This window comes from Schistocerca americana, chromosome 4, assembly GCF_021461395.2.
Source record: "Schistocerca americana isolate TAMUIC-IGC-003095 chromosome 4, iqSchAmer2.1, whole genome shotgun sequence".
Taxonomy (NCBI): Eukaryota; Metazoa; Arthropoda; class Insecta; order Orthoptera; family Acrididae; genus Schistocerca; species Schistocerca americana.
Genome location: NC_060122.1, coordinates 657,229,161 through 657,248,052, shown reverse-complemented (window position 1 = coordinate 657,248,052; position 18,892 = coordinate 657,229,161). Strand labels below are relative to the sequence as shown.

The 18,892-nt window shown below is 44.3% G+C and overlaps 1 protein-coding gene across 1 annotated transcript in view; it reads right to left on the bottom strand.

The window, feature by feature from the left end:
• Positions 1-18,561, bottom strand: part of LOC124613676 (F-box/LRR-repeat protein 7-like) — a gene marked incomplete at its 5' end in the record, with an annotated part of 29,130 nt that extends 10,569 nt beyond the window's left edge. Inside the window, 2 exons of the mRNA XM_047142393.1 lie at positions 8,046-8,339; positions 18,334-18,561. Coding sequence (XP_046998349.1) covers positions 8,046-8,339; positions 18,334-18,561 — 522 coding nt within the window. The remainder of the gene's footprint in view (positions 1-8,045; positions 8,340-18,333) is intronic.
• Between the last annotated feature and the right edge of the window lie 331 nt (positions 18,562-18,892).

Here is an 18,892-nt window from a genome sequence, read left to right as displayed (position 1 = left end):
GTCGTTCGCAGTCACTGATCAATCAATCATCCAGACTGTTGCCTCTGCAACTACTCAAAAGGCTACTGCCCCTCTTCAGGAACTACTCAACATATACCCCTCCGCTGTGGTTGCACCTACGATGCAGCTAACCATATCGGCGAGACACGCAAGTCACCCCATCGCCGGTAAGGTCTATGATTCATGGGCTAACAGCCACGGGCTTCATCGTTATCAAAGTGAAATCCTCGAAGGTATTCTTCAAGTTTTGGAAACCAATGAGTCCGAACCCCACCGACAAAACTTCGGAATTTCTTTATGGATATTTTCTGGGGTTATTGGTTCAAATGACTCTGAGCACTATGGGACTTAACTTCTGGGGTCATTAGTCCCCTAGAACTTAGAACTAGTTAAACCTAACTAACCTAAGGACATCACACACATCCATGCCCGAGGCAGGATTCGAACTTGCGACCGTAGCGGTCCCAGACTGAAGCGCCTAGAACCGCTCGGCCACTCCGGCCGGCGTCTGGGGTTATTGCACAACTATAAGTCGATACCGATAAAACATAAGAGATGTATTCGTAAGTTTAGGGGACGGATGACCTCGGATGTTAAGTCCCATAGTGCTCAGAGCCATTTTAACCATTTGAACCAGAACGATGTGGAATGGGCTTCACTCATCTTTAAGAAGTCACCTGGGTAAATATTAAAGTAATTAAGTTACGCTATCAAGAGCCGTACATTATAGCCAGTGTTTGCTAGATGCGTAGTATCTCCCACCGACTGTGTCGCCGAAGAATGAAATTACGACGTCGGGTGCAACCAATGGAAGAGATGAAGATGATTCCAACAACACTTATTCCTCGAGCTTACCGAGTCGTCCTGTTGTTGTACTGACCAACGTTACCTTCATCAAGCTGACGCATTTTTCAGTAAATACATGACCATGACAAAAAGCACTTACAATAATGCCCGTTACGTTGGCCAGTATCACAGTATTACGAATCGGACGCATGCCTATAGAAATGCCACTGGTGCTGACAACGACGGTCGTACTCTACATTCGAGCTGGTTGCAGTCATAATTGAGGTTTCTCAGTGGAACGGTCCCATATTTTTACAAGGATTAAGGAAAGTATCACACGTGAGACCCAGGTGTCACTCGGAGAAACGCAGGAACCACAGTAACAAAGCCAGATCAAAAACAGAACCATAATCTTGCCATACTATTTTTATTCTGTACAGATATCCTCTTACACATTGATGACTTTCATGTATATTTTATTTCGTTTTTTGTTAATTCTTTAGTTCTTTCGTTTGTAAATTTTGTACTCGAAATTCTGGACACTATGTACTGACTCGTTCTATGGAAAAGTCTTTAGCTCGCATGTTCCACGCAACCTGATAAATAAATAAAAAAAATTGTAAGTCATAATTTATCGTTACGCTATTTTCCATTCCGCAAAAACAAAATCATTCTCATTTAAAAGGGAAAGCTTCAACAGAGAATCATATTTTTGTCGCATGACATTTGTAGCAGTGGCTCATTGACGTCTTCACACAGCCAAGTGGGAACGAAAATAAAAGAATATTAGGGGACTTTTCAGTACCGAATGAGTTCCCCATTTCTCAAATTCAACCACAGGTTGCTGAATAAAGTACTCGACTGAATACATCACATTCACAGAACAACATCAAACCTATTTGGTATCGGCCATGTTCCGTAACTGCAGTGTAAATTTTGGGATAACTGGCGTATTAGATTGTCTGATTCAGTTTTGTGGGTCATATCTTAGTAGTAGAGAGTCGCCCTTTATAAAGTAACATTAACAGACGTATTTTTGACAAGAGTACCAGCATTTAAAAAACCTTCTTTTTTCGGATCTTCGCGGCAAAAACCTGGTAAAGATAAGACATCTACCAAAATGAAAATAACATAAGAACGGCCATAAACTTAGCGGAAAACGAAATTACCACAAGTGCCGACTATCAAACGGGCCTTAGAGAGGGAATGGGTTCTATAAAGGTTTTATGGCGCGCCGATGACTCCATTTTATTATCAGACCACAGATTTAATCCTGTGGTTTTTATTTCCGTCAAGCGGAATTGTATGCTTGAAATACGATTATCTCTGCAATCAAGGCTAAAGGAACGGCACTATTACAGTCCCAAAAAATCCCGTAATTTGGTGGTTTATAATGCCATGACTGAGAAGAACCCAGAAGTAATACTGGGATAATTGGACGTAGCCACGTGGCGCTAGCTACGAGTGTTCGAATAAGGGAAGCCAACGTAGTTCGCTTTTCAGTATGACACAACCGAGTAGTGGGACTGTAAAAGGCATAGATTTATGTCACGGAAACAGCTGTCAGTTCGGATAAAAGAGAGACTGCAGCTACAGACGTGTGGTGACCTGCATTTACGCGCTACTACTTGAACAGGTGGGCCGTATCCTTTTCTTTATCCTTTAATGGCCGTTACGAGCCGAATGCGAATTTTTTGATGGAATGCAATTCTTCGGCTTCACAAGTAATCACACTAACTTTATTAGACTAGTAAGTAAGAAGACACTGGGAGAAACAGAAAGCGCTAGGACTCCAAGAGTCATAATTGGCCGCCCCCAAGCAAGAAACTATTGAAACTTTAGAATGTTTCCCGATAATATATGAACATAAAATTTTCTTCAAAACGTCCAACACCGATTTCTATGAAAGAAATTTCTTTGTACATAATTACTACCATGAAACAACATGGCTCATGCTTTTATCACACTTGTATTTTTGAGTCCAATGATTTATAGTTATGGAGTATATTTCAAAATTGTAGACATCTGGGATTCACTATGAAAAATCTTAAACGTTCTGCCAGACAATGACGTCATGGTTGAATATAACTGCGGAATAAGAAAAATAAAAACTCTCAGCAGCATTCGGTGGTTATCAAATCATTTTAATGTCTCCTGCATCGAAAAATACATTCTCACCTTTTAAATACTGTACAAGTGAAGACGATAGCTTCGATCTTCTCACGATATCCGAACAGACTCCATCCCAGATTCCTCATGCTCAATGGAAGATGCAGGGTCGGTGACCCCCCTCCCCCCCCCCCTCACCACACACACACACACACACACACACACACACACACACACACACACACACACATACATACATACACACACACTGCTGAAAGAATTTCGTAGTTTCATCTAATCCAAGAGTTAGTAAACGTTTCTGTAAGCAGTCCACCTTGCGCATAAGAATCCAATCCAAAAAAATTTTATCTTTCTATTGGCATAGCACGAAATTTGGAACATGTAAGAATATAACTATTATTGAAATTAAGGCATACTTTTAATGTATCTAATTGTAGAGTTTTCAGAATCATGACACGCTCATTTTTCTCACTATATCATATTTCAACACAACCGACCTTTACTTCTTTATCATTTGTCGTTGCTCCACAGCAACACAATTTAAGATATATATTTTTCTGTACTTATACTGTACACAATCGTAATTTTTGGCGTCTATTTTGCACATAATTAAATAAGGTGATTACAAACAGCCTGAAAATCTTGTAAGGGTGCTGCTGCAGAGATTGAGGTGAGAAATAAAGATTAAGGGAAAAACTCCATACACTGCACCATTTCCACATTATTTAGCACTGCAGTTGATCAATCAGGTCGTCGTGCACAAATTCAAGCACCTTCACGTGCTATAATGCCGTAATGCACGGTCGTCTGTGGGTGTGTGAGCAACCATTTGTTGAAATGCTCGTTAACAGTTGAAATATTCCTTTTTTTAATGTGATAGATTTAAGATAGGTGAGCAGAAGCTACGTATGTTCTTTTGAGAAAACCAAACTAAGAACACGTTTGGCGAAACCACTCCTGGCAGCATGTTTGAATTTGCGCGAGTGACGAACTTACTGGCAAACATTAATGGTAAATAACTAGGAAACGGTACAAAGAATGGAATTTTTGTCTTAACAATTACTTCTGATCACAAACCGCTCTACAACACGCTTACAAACTTTTCAGGCAGTTTCCGACCACACTATACATCCAGTATAATATGCATTAAACCCTGCAGTTTCAGATCGAGACCAGCCTGGGTAGCCGTGCTCTCTAGTGCGGGGACTTCCGGGATTCAGGGAGCAGCGCCGGCCCGGATCGGATCCGCCCACCCGGCGTGTTAACGACGAGGCCTCGTGTGCTGACGAGCCTTGATGTGGTGGTTAAGTGGTTCTCCACATCCTACTAGGTGAATACCGATGTGCTACCCACGTCCCAACTCACTTACTGTTCGCCAACACCTTCTCGTACTCTCAATGGGGTAACACTAAATGCAAACAGATGGGATGCACAAATACCTGCCCCGAGAGGAGAGGGGCAGGTGTGGCTACTGTTTACCGTTGACATTGCCAAATCTAGATTAACATGCCGACCCTGTGAAGCAGAAAAAGAAGAAGAAGCGTGGTAGTTTCAGCTTCACTCGCAAATAGCCTGTATGGGAAAGCCTAATCCGGTAGCGGACTTAAATGAAGTTCACATCAACAAATGGACAGTTGTTTCCTTAACTGAATATACAGTTGCGGGATACAAGCACTCTCCGAAAATGAAGGGACTAATAAGTACAGGAAGACCTGCGGAGGATCGAAGATAGGTGCAGGGAATGTCAGTTGACTCCGAACGTAAGCAAATATTACGTATTGTGCACAAATACGTGAAGAGACCCATTACTGCACTATTTCACTTTTGTTAGTAAACCACTGAAAACTCCAACAACCGTGAGATATTTAGGAATAGCTGTCTCGAGCGACTTAAGCTAGCATGACCACATAAACTAACCGTGGGAAAGGAAGGTAACAGGCTGAAATTCACTGGAACTATATTAAGCAATTGTGTACTGTCAATTATATTAATGTGACCACCTGTGGGCCGGCCGCGGTGGTCTCGCGGTTCTAAGCGCGCAGTCCGGAACCGCGCGACTGCTACGGTCGCAGGTTCGAATCCTGCCTCGGGCATGGATGTGTGTGATGTCCTTAGGTTGGTTAGGTTTAAGTAGTTCTAAGTTCTAGGGGACTGATGATCACAGCTGTTAAGTCCCATAGTGCTCAGAGCCATTTTTTGACCACCTGTATAAAGCCTCAATAACCACCTTTTGCAACGCAAAGCCCTGCGAGAGGTGTAGGCAAAGAGTAAAAGAGGTTCTGGAAGGTAAAGGTAAGGATTTGGAGCCATGCTGACTCCAATAGCGTGGCCAGTTGCACTAGATTTATCGGTTGAGGATCCATGGAGCGAACACCCCGCTCGAGTTGATCCCACAGATCCTCGATTGGGTTTGAATTCGGACAACTTGGTGGCCAGACGAGACGGTAAAACCATCCTGGTACTCTTCGAACCAGCCACGTACGCTGCGACTTGTCTGACAGGTTGCATTCTCCTGCTGGTACATGCAATCGTGCCGAGCCAAAGCAAACTGCGTACAGGAATGGACACGATCCCCAAGGACAGATGTATACTTGTGTTGATCCAGAGCGCCTTCCAGAGTAATAACGCTCCCTTCTCCGGGATAGATCCTTCCTACAATTGTTGCAGAGTGTTTGCTTTCAGAAGTTTCACGCCATACAAGCCATCTGCCCCATGGGGGCTGAAACATAGATTAAGCCACCTGTCGCCACCAGTGGACGTCCAGCTGCGGTGTTTGCGTGCAAATTCCAGCCTTCGTTGCCGATGAACAGCAGTCAGCATGAGTGCATGACCTGGGAGCCTGCTGCGGAGCCAATGTTGGTACCCCTTGGTACATCTCGGCGGTCAGTTCCTCAGCAGTTGCACATCTATTCGCCCGTACACATTTCAGCAGGAGGCGTTCATCCTATTCATCTATGGACCGTGGTTCAATACACATGCCTCAGTGCCGGGTTTGGATAGCATCATTTAGCCATCAATGGTGTTCTTTAACCACGATGGCACGCGAAAAGTTAACAAAATAGCCGTTTCAAAAATGCGTCCACCCTTTGTATAAGAGCCAATGATCAGCTTTTTCCCCATAACGACAATGACTGCACTGTTTCTCCGCACCCCCCCCCCCCCCCCCCTCCCCAACACGCTTTATATACTCTCCCCTGTCAGTGTTGCCACCTGTCGACTGTGGGTGGTCACTGCACGTTGACATCGAACGTTGGCACTAATAACATTAATGTGACTGGACGGTGAGAGGTTGTTTACAAAACTCTTGTTCGAGCGATTTCGAGAACTGCTCACACGCCTTATTACGTAGAGAAGATCTAAAAAACACAGGCCCGTTTCGTCACTGGATTGCTAAGTAGGCGCGAGAGTGTTATGGGGATGCTCAAATCAAGTGGCAGACGTTACATGAGGGGCGTTATGCATCATAGAGTGATTTTACAGTTCAAACTCAGAGAGCGTTTACTTCTTGCCATATACGTCTTGCGAAACGACCACGACGAAGAAATTATTACGAGCTATTTTCAGATGGAGAGGGATGGGTGAAATGGTGGTGACAACAGATGTAACCCACGCACCGTAAGGTAGTTTGCGGAGTACAGGTGCAGATGTAGGTCGATTGATAGTTGATATTTGTGAACTTAAAGTGACGCATAAAGAACGCGTTTACTTCACTACAGCCTTCGAGGGTATAGTTTTAAATACACTATGTGATCAAAAGTATCCTGGCACCCCCAGAAACATACTTTTTTCATATTAGGTGCATTGTGCTGCCGCCTACTGCCAGGTACTCCATATCAGCGAACTCAGTAGCCATTAGACATCGTGAGAGAGCAGAATGGGGTGCTCCACGGAACACACGGACCTCGAACGTAGTCAGGTGATTGGGTGTCACTTATGTCACACTTTGTACGCGAGATTTCCACACTCCTAAACATCCCTAGGTCCACTGTGTCCGATGTGATGGTGAAGTGGAAACGTGAAGGGACACGAACGGCACAAAAGCATACAGTCGACCTCGTCTTTTGACTGACAGATACCGCCGACAGTTGAAGAGGGTCGTAATGTGTAATAGGCAAACACCTATTCAGACCATCACACAGGAATTCCAAACTGCATCAGGATCCACTGTAAGTACTGTGAGAGGTAGGCGGAAGATGAGAAACCTTGGAGTTCAAGGTCGAGCAGCTGCTCATAAGCCACACATCACGCCGGTAAATGCCAAACGACGCCTCGCTTGGTGTAAGGAGCGTAAACAATGGACGATTTAACAGTGGAAAAACGTTGTGTGGAACGACGAATCACGGTACACAATGTGGCGATCCGATGGCAGGGTGTGGGTATGGCGAATGCCCGCTGAAAGTCATCTGCCAGCGTGTGTAGTGCCAACAGTAAAATTGGGAGGCGGTGGTGGTATGATGTGGTAGTGTTTTTCATGGAGGGGGCATACAACCCTTGTTGTTTCGCGTCGCACTATTACAGCACAGGCCTACACTGACGTTTTAAGCACCTTCTTGCTCCCAACTGCTGATGAGCAATTCGGGATTTCATCACGATCGAGCACCTATTCATAATGCACGGCCTGCGGCGAAGTGGTTACACGACAATAACATCCCTGCAATGGACTGGCCTGCACAGAGTTCTGGCCTGCACAAACTGAATCCTATAGAACACCTTAAGGATGTTTTGGAGCGCCGACTTCGTGCCAGACCTCACCGACCGACATCGATACCTCGATACCTCTCCTCAGTGCAGCATTCTGTGAAGAATGGTCTGTCATCCCCCAAGAAATCTTCCAGCACCTGATTGAATGTATGGCTGCGAGAGTGGAAGCTGTCATCGAGGTTAAGGGTAGGCCAACACCATACTGAATTCCAGCATTGCCGATCGAGGGCGCCACGAACTTATAAGTCACTTTCAGCCAGATGTCCGGATACTTTTGATCACATAGTGTACGTTAAGCACATTCCTTTCAAACATATGCTAAGAGCTCTGATAATATAATCATCATATCGATGTGATTCCCCTCCTTCCACCTTTGATCACAGAACTGTAGTGATTAGCTCGCTGCATAAAGCCAGCTAGTCACTCACCTTGCTGGCAGGCTCTACCCAGGGCCCCGGCGTGGAGGGCCCCGGGCTGGGGGAGACGAGGGTGTGGTAGCCCTGGTCGAGAGACGGCGACGCGCGGCCCAGCTTGTGGTGGTAGGCCTGGTGGTAGCAGGGCGGCGGCGGCGACGGCGACGGCGACCTGCGGCTCAGCAGGTGGTAACTCTGCTCCAGCTGGTGGTGGTAGCCCTGGCGGTGGTCCAGCGCCGGCGACGACCTCCCGAGCTTGTGGTGGTACGCTTGGTGCTCCAACGACGGCGACGCCCGGAGCTGGTACGCCTGCAAGGATACCAAGTGCGCGAATCTAGTACAGCCCATTGACTGTCAGTTGATAACTGCGATCACCAAGCGCAAGTTAATGGGGTCATCCATAAATAACGAGTGCCTTGCAGGTAACTGGAGTCGGGTATCTGTGTATGTTCTGTTGGCGTTTGTAAACGAGAATGTAAATAACAAGATCTGTTAGTGAAATATTACAAAGTAACATTCTTGGCAAATAAATGATGATGGGAAGGTTCACATTGAAAGGGGCGTAAGATGGGGATGCCGTCTTTCTTCCCTACAGTTCACCGTATACATCAGCAAGGAAATGATGGAAATAAACTCATCGTCGGTGAAAGTAAGAAAAAATTCAGAACTTCTTGAATGGAATCACAGTCTAATGATCACAAATACGGACTGAAAGTTAAAGAAAGACAGAAGTAATGAAGAGTAGCAGTCATGACATTAGCAATGAACCGAACGTCAGAATTTCAAATCACAAGGCAGATAAACTGAAGGAGTTCTGCAAAAATCACGCATTCAGGACGATGCGTGGATGTAGGAATAAATGAGCACAGTGAGAGATGGGATCACTCGCTGAAACAAGTTATCAGTATCAACGAAGAGGAAGAAATTTCTGAGAATGTGCGTCTTAACACAGCACTGTACTGAAGTGGATCACGGAGCGAGGGAAACCGGAAAGGAGAAGAATCTAAGCGTCTGAGTATGGTGCTACAGTAAAATTAAGTCGACCCGTAAGAAATGAAGAGGTTCTTAGCAGAATAGGTGAGGAAAAAGCATGTAGAAAACACTGTCTAGAGCAAGGGACTTGATGATTTTACTACACCAGGTGGTAACTTGCGTGGTACTAAAGGAGCAAAAATTACAGCGCAAAATAGAAGTTTGAATACCTGCAGTAATAATCAAGGAGGTGTACGTAAGTGCTACTCTGAGATAAAGATGTTGGCACAGTCGAGAAAGCCAAATTAAACTAGTCACAAGGCTGATGCAAAAAAAAAAAAAAAAAAAAAAAACTGATGCACGAGAAAACGGAATAAATGTCCTACATACGTGGGATGCTTTTCGGATATTTGTGTATGTGACAGGTGCACAGTTTGACCGCCGATTTCGAAACCTCCACCAGTGACATAAATTTATTCATAGTGATGTAACAGTACATGAATTTACCATGCTTGCAATTTAAAATGTCCTTCACTTGAAAAAGGCATCAAGTACGTTGTTGCCATTTTCCTTCGTGAACATTTCAAGTCTTTTACGGAAGCTAGACATTGGATTAACTTCCTGTCGGATTTGATTTTTCAGTTCCTGGATAGTGCGTGGTGGATCTCACAGTAAGATCCGACATTCAAATAACCCCAAAGATAGAAATGACATTATGAAGGGTCATGGGATCTTGGAGACCAGGAAATGTCCCCGTTCTTGTAGGTGAAAAGACCAAAAATGAGGAAAGATGCTCTGTAGCACATTTATGGAATGCTGTGAGGTACGACACGTCGCCCCGTCTTGCTGGAAGAATGTGTTTGCAGTTACAGGAATATCAGCAAGCTGTCGCTCTAGGAAATAGTTCAACATGTCAACTTAACGTTCTATATTCACAGTAACACCATTGCGCGATAGTCTTAAAAAAAGGTCCTATGATTCCAAACGATGATACTCCGCTCGAGTTTCTGACTGTGAAATGGGATTTCATGAAGCATTTCAGAATTTTCACGTGACCAGTATGTAAAGTTTTGCTTGTTAACTAAGCCTGACACAGAAATTGGCGTCGTTGCTCATGATCAGATTGTCGCAAAAGCCCTGGTTTGTCTTTCATGAGTTCCTACAATTTCTGGCAAAAGCGTAGTCTCTTTAGGAGGTCGTCCGCATTTAGTTTTTACATTATCTGAATTCTGTATGGGTGGTATTGCAGTTCGCAATGTTCGCCTTACACTGCGGTACGGTATGTCAAGCTGCAACGCACGCTTGCGTGCAAAACGCCTGGGACTTCGGTTGAAGGCTTCTTCCGCTCTCGCAACATTTGTTTTTGGAGAGTGTCCGCCTTGAGCAAAACACAGTTCCTTACCTTTCTTTTTATGCCCCATACATGTTCTCTGAAGTTACAGCGTCACCAGTGGGTTTTATGTTATCTTCTTGTTACATCCTCTGGATTTTCTCGATTTTATGTAATTCAATGTAATTGTTTTGTTTCAAAGTTTGTCATTTTTGCCGGTTACCCTGTTATATTCCTATGAAGACCTGCAATAAGTAACTTTTCGTGTCACTGTTTACAAACAGAAACAAGATGGCGCACAGCTTGTTCCGAGTAGCTCTGTTGTTTGTAAACAATGACACGAAAAGTTACTTAGTGCAGGCCTTCACAGGAATATAACAGGGAACCGGCAAAACTGACAAACTTTGAAACAAATCAACTAAGATGAATTACATAAAATCCAGGAAATACACAGTATATGGCAACAAGAAGATAGCATAAAACCCACTGAGGATGCTGTAGCTTCAGTGAGACACGTCTGGGGAATAAAAAGAAAATAGGAAATTGTGTTTTGCTCAAGGCGGACCCTATTCAGAAACAAATCTAATTGCAAAATTGCAAGCAAACACGGACAGGAGAGATTCAACCTCAAGATGATTCTTGAAACACGAGCTTTACACTTACACCCCTTTTTCGCGGCGTATCACCGTTTCGTCAAAGTTCTGTACTCATATTTTGATAACATGTGCCGACGGGACTGCGACATGACATGCGAGGTTGTAATAAGCACGAAACAGACGATACGCGGCCGAGTAGCTGTCGTTGTTTTTTTGTAAAACGACGACTTCACGGCAACAGCGCAATGTTCACCTATCCCAACAACTGAACACTGATATCAGGGCCAATAGGTTGTCGAGATGGCACCACTCAAGTTTTCTGACGTTTCCTAACGTAAGGTGCTGTTTTCAGGGTTGCCAAATCGCCCGTTTCATGTATAAGATTCTGGTGGTTAATAATTTGTTGTTGGAAACTGTTGCGCTGTCAAAATATTATTCTGTTTCGGCAAACGTGCTCTGATCCGTAGTAGCGTTGCTAATGGAACTCTATAAGATGGAATTTATGAAGCGGTTTTGCTTTGATATTAATTTTGATTACTTGGCTATTGCTCGCCTGCTTGTTCTGCCCGTACCTGAGCCTAGGTTAAGGAACGAACTTACGTTCTGTAACGACTCACATAACTTTACAGCTGATGCCTGCCGTTCCAGAGATCGCGATCCAGTCAACCTACCTTACTGACATATTGCAGGGACGCTCTCTCTGCTTGAAATGGTTACCTTACGTCCAAAGGTTATAATGAATTTTGACCAGGGTAGGGGACTGTTAAGACAACAAGCATTAACATATAAAATTATGTTGACAATTTATTGAGAATACGCAGTGGCCTATAAACGTGTTGCTTTGTCTTATGATATCCATTTACTGACTTCTTTGTGTCTGCCACCATACCACAAAGAGTCCTCACGGAAAGCCGAAAGCTTGGAAAACGCCCTCCCTGCGTACTCAACATGAAGTTATGGCAACCATGGAAACTTCATCTTTACTGAGAACGGAGTTTAATCTTACTCGCAGAACCAGTTAGACTGTGTAAAGTTACTTTCTCTGTTACGCACCTCTTGGAATAAAGTCATCGGAACACTGCCCCCTACAACTGGATGTTTCCTGCACACTTTGACAGCATAAGCAGAATATTGTTCATTCGGTGAGAGCGCTATACCGCTACCATTGGGTCATAAAAGGTAAAAGCACCGATATGAAGAAACGAAACGTCACAAGACGAAGCGCATAGCGGGTTCATCGTGTTTTGTCACTCATATAGTGGCGCTAAGAGTGAATGCACAAAATGCTATTTGGCGCGTGGGATGCAGACTGCTTATAGCATCTTCCTCTGGCAGTCAGAGGACTGGATGAAATTTTACAATATGGATCAAAGAGCATACTGACAGCACTGAAGCTACAAAATCCACCTCTGATAATTACATGCAAACTTAATCTCGATAGCATAAGTAACAATTAATAGGTCCTCTAATAAGTTAAAGACAGGGTCACGAACGCCCTTGAAGAGATCGACATTTACAACGTTTGCAATAACTAACCTGGAAATTTGCGCTACGAGCAAGAACAGTTTAACAGGTACGCGGTTCCCTCCACGTTTACAAACGTCCTTAAATTGGCCACCGTCAGGTTAAGTAAATAATTTGCCATGACATTCGTTTTGCTCTTTTTTTAACCTGCCGTTTCGTCTGTTTCCTTACGTTATTCTTTGTGGTGTCGTGAAATTTATTCCGACATTACTGTTTGTTAACCACTTACTCAATACGCACAAACGAAACGGTTATTGCATTGTAGCTGACTCCAGTTTGAACCACGAAGAACTTTGCTCGATTGTATACAGTATCAAGAGCTCTCTTTGAGGATGCTGAGCCGTGCGCGGCTGGCGGTCATGCCGTTTATTGCTCTTCTTTTTGTGGTTCTGTCGCCTTGTTTTTCTTTTAATGCGATTTACTGGCGTCACTAGGGTGCTGGTTTGCTTGCTCGTGAGTGACGGCAGCAGCGCTTACCGATAGGTGCACTGTCGTACCATCTCTGTAGCGACCGCTAGTATTTCCGGGTCGTCGTCTGTCGAGAGTTGAGTCCGGACGCAGCAGCAGTGAAGTCGGGGACGGAGCGCCTGTGGGGTGCGAACAGCTGGCGACACACATGAACTGACCGACGGAAGGAGATTGGAGCGGGACGGCCTTTGGTTGGTCGTTCGAGTGGTCGTCTCATCGGCGACGTGTATTTGGTCGCCGACCGCTAGTGGAAACTTTCTGTGTGTCGAATTGATTCGTCCTTGTTGTTCCTCAGTGATTGCTTTTCCGATTGTTCAAGTTGTTGTGTAAGTGTATTTACGTGGAACCGGGTGCAGCTTCTGTGATTTCCACGGAGCAGATCAATGCTGTCTGCTTACTGGAGTACTCAGTCGGTCGGTTGAAGTAGAGCAGCGAGTGTGTCGGGTGGAAGGTAATTGATTAGGCTGTTGGTTGGTTCTTCAGCCGTCCCTAGGTCGGGTTGCCACCCGACTGTTTAGTGTTACGCTTGGCTGCCTGTCTCACATAAACTGTGAGAGTTTCCTCCCCAGGCCGACCCTTGGAACACTTCTGAGCACCACTGTTTGTTGTTTGTGATTGTAATTGTAATTTTTTTTGGTCGCAGGTAGTGTGCCAGGCCTTCAGCCGTGTATTAATATTGTCTGTTTTATGTTTAGTATATGGCCTTTAGCCGAACTTCATAACAACTTTAAGGTTAGGCCTTCAGCCGTGTTTCATTTAAAATTCTTGTTGCTCTGTAATTAGGCCTTTAGCAGCGTTTGTTTCAGAATCTGTGGCTTTAATAAGTAAGTCCTTGTCTGTAAGGTTTCTCTTCACTTATCTCAATTTTTTGAAACGGCCTTCAGCCGTGTTCTGTAAATGTTTATCTTAAGGTTGTATTTAATTATTCTTGAGTAATTGGTTGGGACTTCAGCCGACAAAATACTTCAAGTTTTCTTAAGATGTTTTTCTGTCATACTGTGTAAAAGCTTATCTTTAAAGCCTCTCCTTTATTATGTAAAGAAAAATTTTTTATTGGGCCTTCAGCGGAAGAATTAACTTGAATTTTCCTTAATATGACCTTTAGCCAGAATTTGTAAATGCTTGGCTTTTAAAGAATTTCCTTAGCTGATCTCAAATATTATTTCGGCCTTTATCCGAGAAGATACTGTAATTTGCTTAAGTAAGGCCTTCAGCCGTACTCTAAATCCTGGTTTTTTAAAAGCAATAATTCAAATTTATTCTGGAGAAGTTAACTTGGGCCATCAGCCGTGAACTGATCTTTGTTGTTTTAAAGAGAAAACCGTGCATTGGTTTGAGCAATAAAGTTGTGTGTGTTCTTGTATAACTAACAGTTATTGACCTTGGCTCCTTTCCACAAACTAATCCGCTCTGTCCTGCGAAACCAGATTTCAGATGCCTTCATCTAGTAATACTAGACAACTTAAATATCATGGATGAGTGTCCGAAGCAACTGACGCTAACTATATTTACAGAATACATGAATAATTACTTCTTCTACAACCTGAACACATGGCACAAACAGGAAATACTCATCGGTTCGTCTTTGGAATAACGTCATCTGATTATTCATCATTGGCTGGGACCACAGTAATTGTGGCGATGCTACAAATTGTTAAGCAAATTTTATTCTTTATTTTTGACTTATGAAAATATACTTGTCCACCTACACTCTTATAAAACATTCGAAAGTGTTATTTTGTGTTACGTTAACTTAAAATCATGAGTGTACGCCAAATTCTAAGCGTTCCAACAATCATGTCTGCCTACTTAAGGACTCGTAAAGCCTAGCTGCAGACATAGAATTCCCTATCTGCTGAGACCACCTAACCAAAAACGCGGCCGTCACTCACTTCCAACGCCATAAAGTGGAACCATCCAAAGCACAACCTCAAGCCCTCTGTTGCTTTTGCTGTCTCTAGTAAATGATCGCCATACAAACAAATATAGAAAACCACTCATTTGTTCCCACTGCAAACCCAACAAGTCCACAAAGATTACCTTAACCTGAAAAATTCTCCATCTTGTACCTCTGGACTCTCGTAACTGCGAGGCCAAATCTCTCGAAATAATTCTGAGCTCACTGTCAGAATCCGCGAAGTTGATACCTCTACTCACCGCTCACACACCCTCCAGCCCATTATTACAGCTGAAGATACAGTCTCACTTGTTAGGTCAGCACTCCAAAAAGTGTATCTGCTGCGCCTCTCTCTAGGGATCCCAAATTTTCTCCAAGACCAAACAGTCCCTTTCCTCTCATGATTTCAATTGCCTACTCATCCTTGACCTCGAACTAATAACTAAAATTACCCTTCCTTAAAACGATAAGCTACCCTACTCATCCCATCCCACACAAAGGCTGCAACCCACTTTTTCGTTGCCAGATTGACATCCCATCAATCTCCTTACAAGTGCACCCCATCGATCAATTCCTTCCCAAATAGACATCCCATATGCTTTTCCCTATAACATCCTCTACAATACATCGAATAGCACAATCACTACCCACAATCACCAGGAGTCCCGATCATGTCATTCTCATAATAAAGCGAATGCACTTTTCATCGTTCTCATTGTGACGTAATAATTCTCAACTTCTTAAATTAATTTACATTAATTTAGAAATTTCATGTAACCCAATAGCCGCTTTCAATCCACCCCCGATGTGGGGAATGCAAAGAACTGTCAAACACAAAAAGATCTAGCTGAAGTTTTGTGTCTTATGAAGTTTTCCCGGAGGATCGAATATTGCGTTATTTTCAGAACGTGAATTAAAAATATCCTGGATGCAAGTATTAAAGAAGAGATGAAATAGCTGCAGTCACTTTACTGGTATGTGCTTGGCACGTAATGGTGACGGTAGACATATTTTAATGCAGCCTCAGGTCAAAAGCCATTCCATGGTACCACTTTTAATTTTTCGTCGTTTAGCAACGTATTTGTGTAGTTACTAATGTAATATCTTTGAATGTCTACTTATTTTTCTTTATAAGCACTTGAAAACAACTCAAACCTACAGACACCGAATTTTTGTGATTACGAGACAGTAAGAAAGTGAGTTAAAAAAACTTCTGTACATCTAAACAGTGGCATAGCTGGGGTAACAGGCGGCCAGAGCAAACTCCAACTTTGTCCCTCTCCCCATTCCCTGCCGAAGTCACTCTATTTTTCTGACCCTCAGCGCTGCTTTTAGACTCTATTTAGCATATCAGCAAAATGTTTACCATGCAATTCAAGACATGGAACAACACACAGTTCAAAGTCGCATTACTTAGAGCAATAACGCATTTCCTTTTTCGTTGTTACATGGATCGTCAATGCAAAGTCATAACAAAAGAAATTAATATTCGCAAAGTATACTTTTTACACTTTCGTTGCGTTAGCTTACTTGATATAATGGCTTCGTCTGGTAACCGAAAAATAAGAAACAAGTATCTGCATATAAGGGAGGGATAGGCCTTATGGAATGAAATACAGCGTGTTACAGAAGTTACATTTAATTGTGGAAAGGGTAAATAACTTGCATAAATGTTTCATGCAGCGCTGAATGCATATATCTTCAAGTTTTATTCCCGCCTAACACTGTTGGTTGCCGAGGTTCCCGCTAGGTAGCATGTGCGAATGAGTTATTCCTACAGTCATCACGCAGTCGTATAATGGTGCAGAGAGTGCAGCATGTTGTATGTGGTTTCATGAAACCAAATCCGCTACTACAGTTCAGGACAAAGCTACCAAACCAAAACAATTATTAATCAGTACTGTCGTTCCATCAAAACTGCGTAGGAATGCACCTACTTGGATTGGACGTGGTGGAACAATATTATGACCACTATAATCACTTCATTTAAACCCAATGGTCTAATGTGTATGAGGTTCTGTTAAAGAGAGAGTGTTTGTCGTCCGCTTCCGGGAAACGTCGACGAGTTGCGACAGCGGATAACACAGGCGTTTGTCACCATATATCAAGACTTGCTTTATAGAATTTGGGAGGAAATTGATTACAGATGAGAGATTTGTTGTGCTAAAGATGCTAGCCACATTGAACACTTGTAAATAAGGCGTATAGATATACTACATTCAGTGCTGTGTCACACATTTCTGGAAGTCATTTACCCTTTTCACAATTAAAGGTTATTTCCGTGTAACAAATTTGCTAACGCCCTGTATTGTTCGGCGTAACCGATTAGAGTTTCCTGGTGATTTCTTTACAAACTGCCATCGTATGTTTTCGAGACTTGGGGTCTTATGTGATCTTCTACTTCATATTCTTATTCTCTTTTGAAAATTATTCCACTGCATCTTCGCGTGATGGTACGGAAGCCTTCTATCGCTGCCATTTAGACAACTGTCGTGGGTTGCACAATGTTCTTTATTAATTCAAGGAAGACGTGTATCGCCCGGACAGGGCATCATCAGGCTATCTGAAAAATGTAACGCCGGTCGCTGTGGCCGAGCGGTTATAGGTGCTTCAGTCCGGAACCGCGCTGCTGCTACGGTCGCAGGTTCGAATCCTGCCTCGGGCATGGATGTGTGTGATGTCCTTAGGTTAGTTAGGTTTAAGTAGTTCTAAGACTAGGGGACTGATGACCTCCGATGTCCCATAGTGCATAGAGCCATTTGAACCATATTTTGAAAAATATAAGAGGACGACGGCATTACAATAAATCCGGCTTGGTGCTGCCCTGGACTACTATAAACGCAAAATAAGCTCCAAAAATGGGCCGAATAAAATTTTTGATTTTTTATCGTGAGTTACATTACGTATCTCTAAGCAATTTTATTCGGTAAGTTTTTGATGCTTTTTTCTCTTTTATGTAGTCCAGAATAGGACGCTGCTGGATTTATTGTAATGTCGTCGTTCTGTTATATTTTTCAGATAGCCTGATGATGCTCTATCCAGACGAAACGCGCCGTCCTTCAGTTTATTAAGAACACTGTGAACCTACGACTGTTTGGCTCTAAGCACTATGGGACTTAACATCTGAGGTTATCAGTCCCCTATAACTTAGAACTACTTAAACCTAACTAACCTAAGGACATCACACACATCCATGTCCGAGGCAGGATTCGAACCTGCGACCGTAGCAGCAGCGTGGCTACCGCGGCTGGCTACGACTGTTTTTTAAACATTATTCTTATTCTTCCCCCTGCTGCATCGTCCTTCCGCTTCCCCTCTTGTTCTCCCCTTCCTCACATTTTTCTCCTGTCGCGAAACTGCAGGGCGCTGGGGCCACGCGTTCCGGCTGCCATATCCTGGTCACGCCACGGCACCAGTAACGTGGCAAAAGTGAATAAACCCACGGTGTCTCCCAGGATGTCGCTTTTTTATGATAATTTCAAGAGACTGGTGAGAAGTGAGGAGCTGGGGACTGACCTGGGTGTCGGCGGCGGAGGCGTGTCCGAGCTTGTGGTAGGCCTGGTGCTCGACGGCGTGGTACGGCTGGTGGTAGCCGGGGTGCGGCTGCTGCTGCGGCTGCTCCAGCTGGTAGCGGTACGGCTCGAAGGCGGGCGACGGCGACGGCGACGGCGTGGGCGACGCGCGGCCCAGCTTGGCCAGCGGGCACACCATGGGCGACAGCCGCCCCAGCCGTCCCCCGCCGCCCGCCGCCGGCGGCACCGGCACCGGCGGCTGCAGGCCCGCCCCCACGGCGCCGCGCGACGCCAGCAGCGCCGCCCCCGCGCTGGCCACGGCCCCGGGGCCCGTCGGCTCGCGGCCCACGTGCGACATCTCGCCGGGTCACCACCTGCAGGACAACACCAGTCGTCAGGGACGTGTCGAGCAGAAAGAGGGAAAAGTAGCGTGCAACATATGCTGGTAAGCCAGAACAATATGACCACAGTCCACCGCGACGTTTGATGCCGCCTGGTGGAACGTGATGCGTTAATGTAGGTATGTACGAGGAGCAGACACCGACGGGAGATCACCCTAGCGA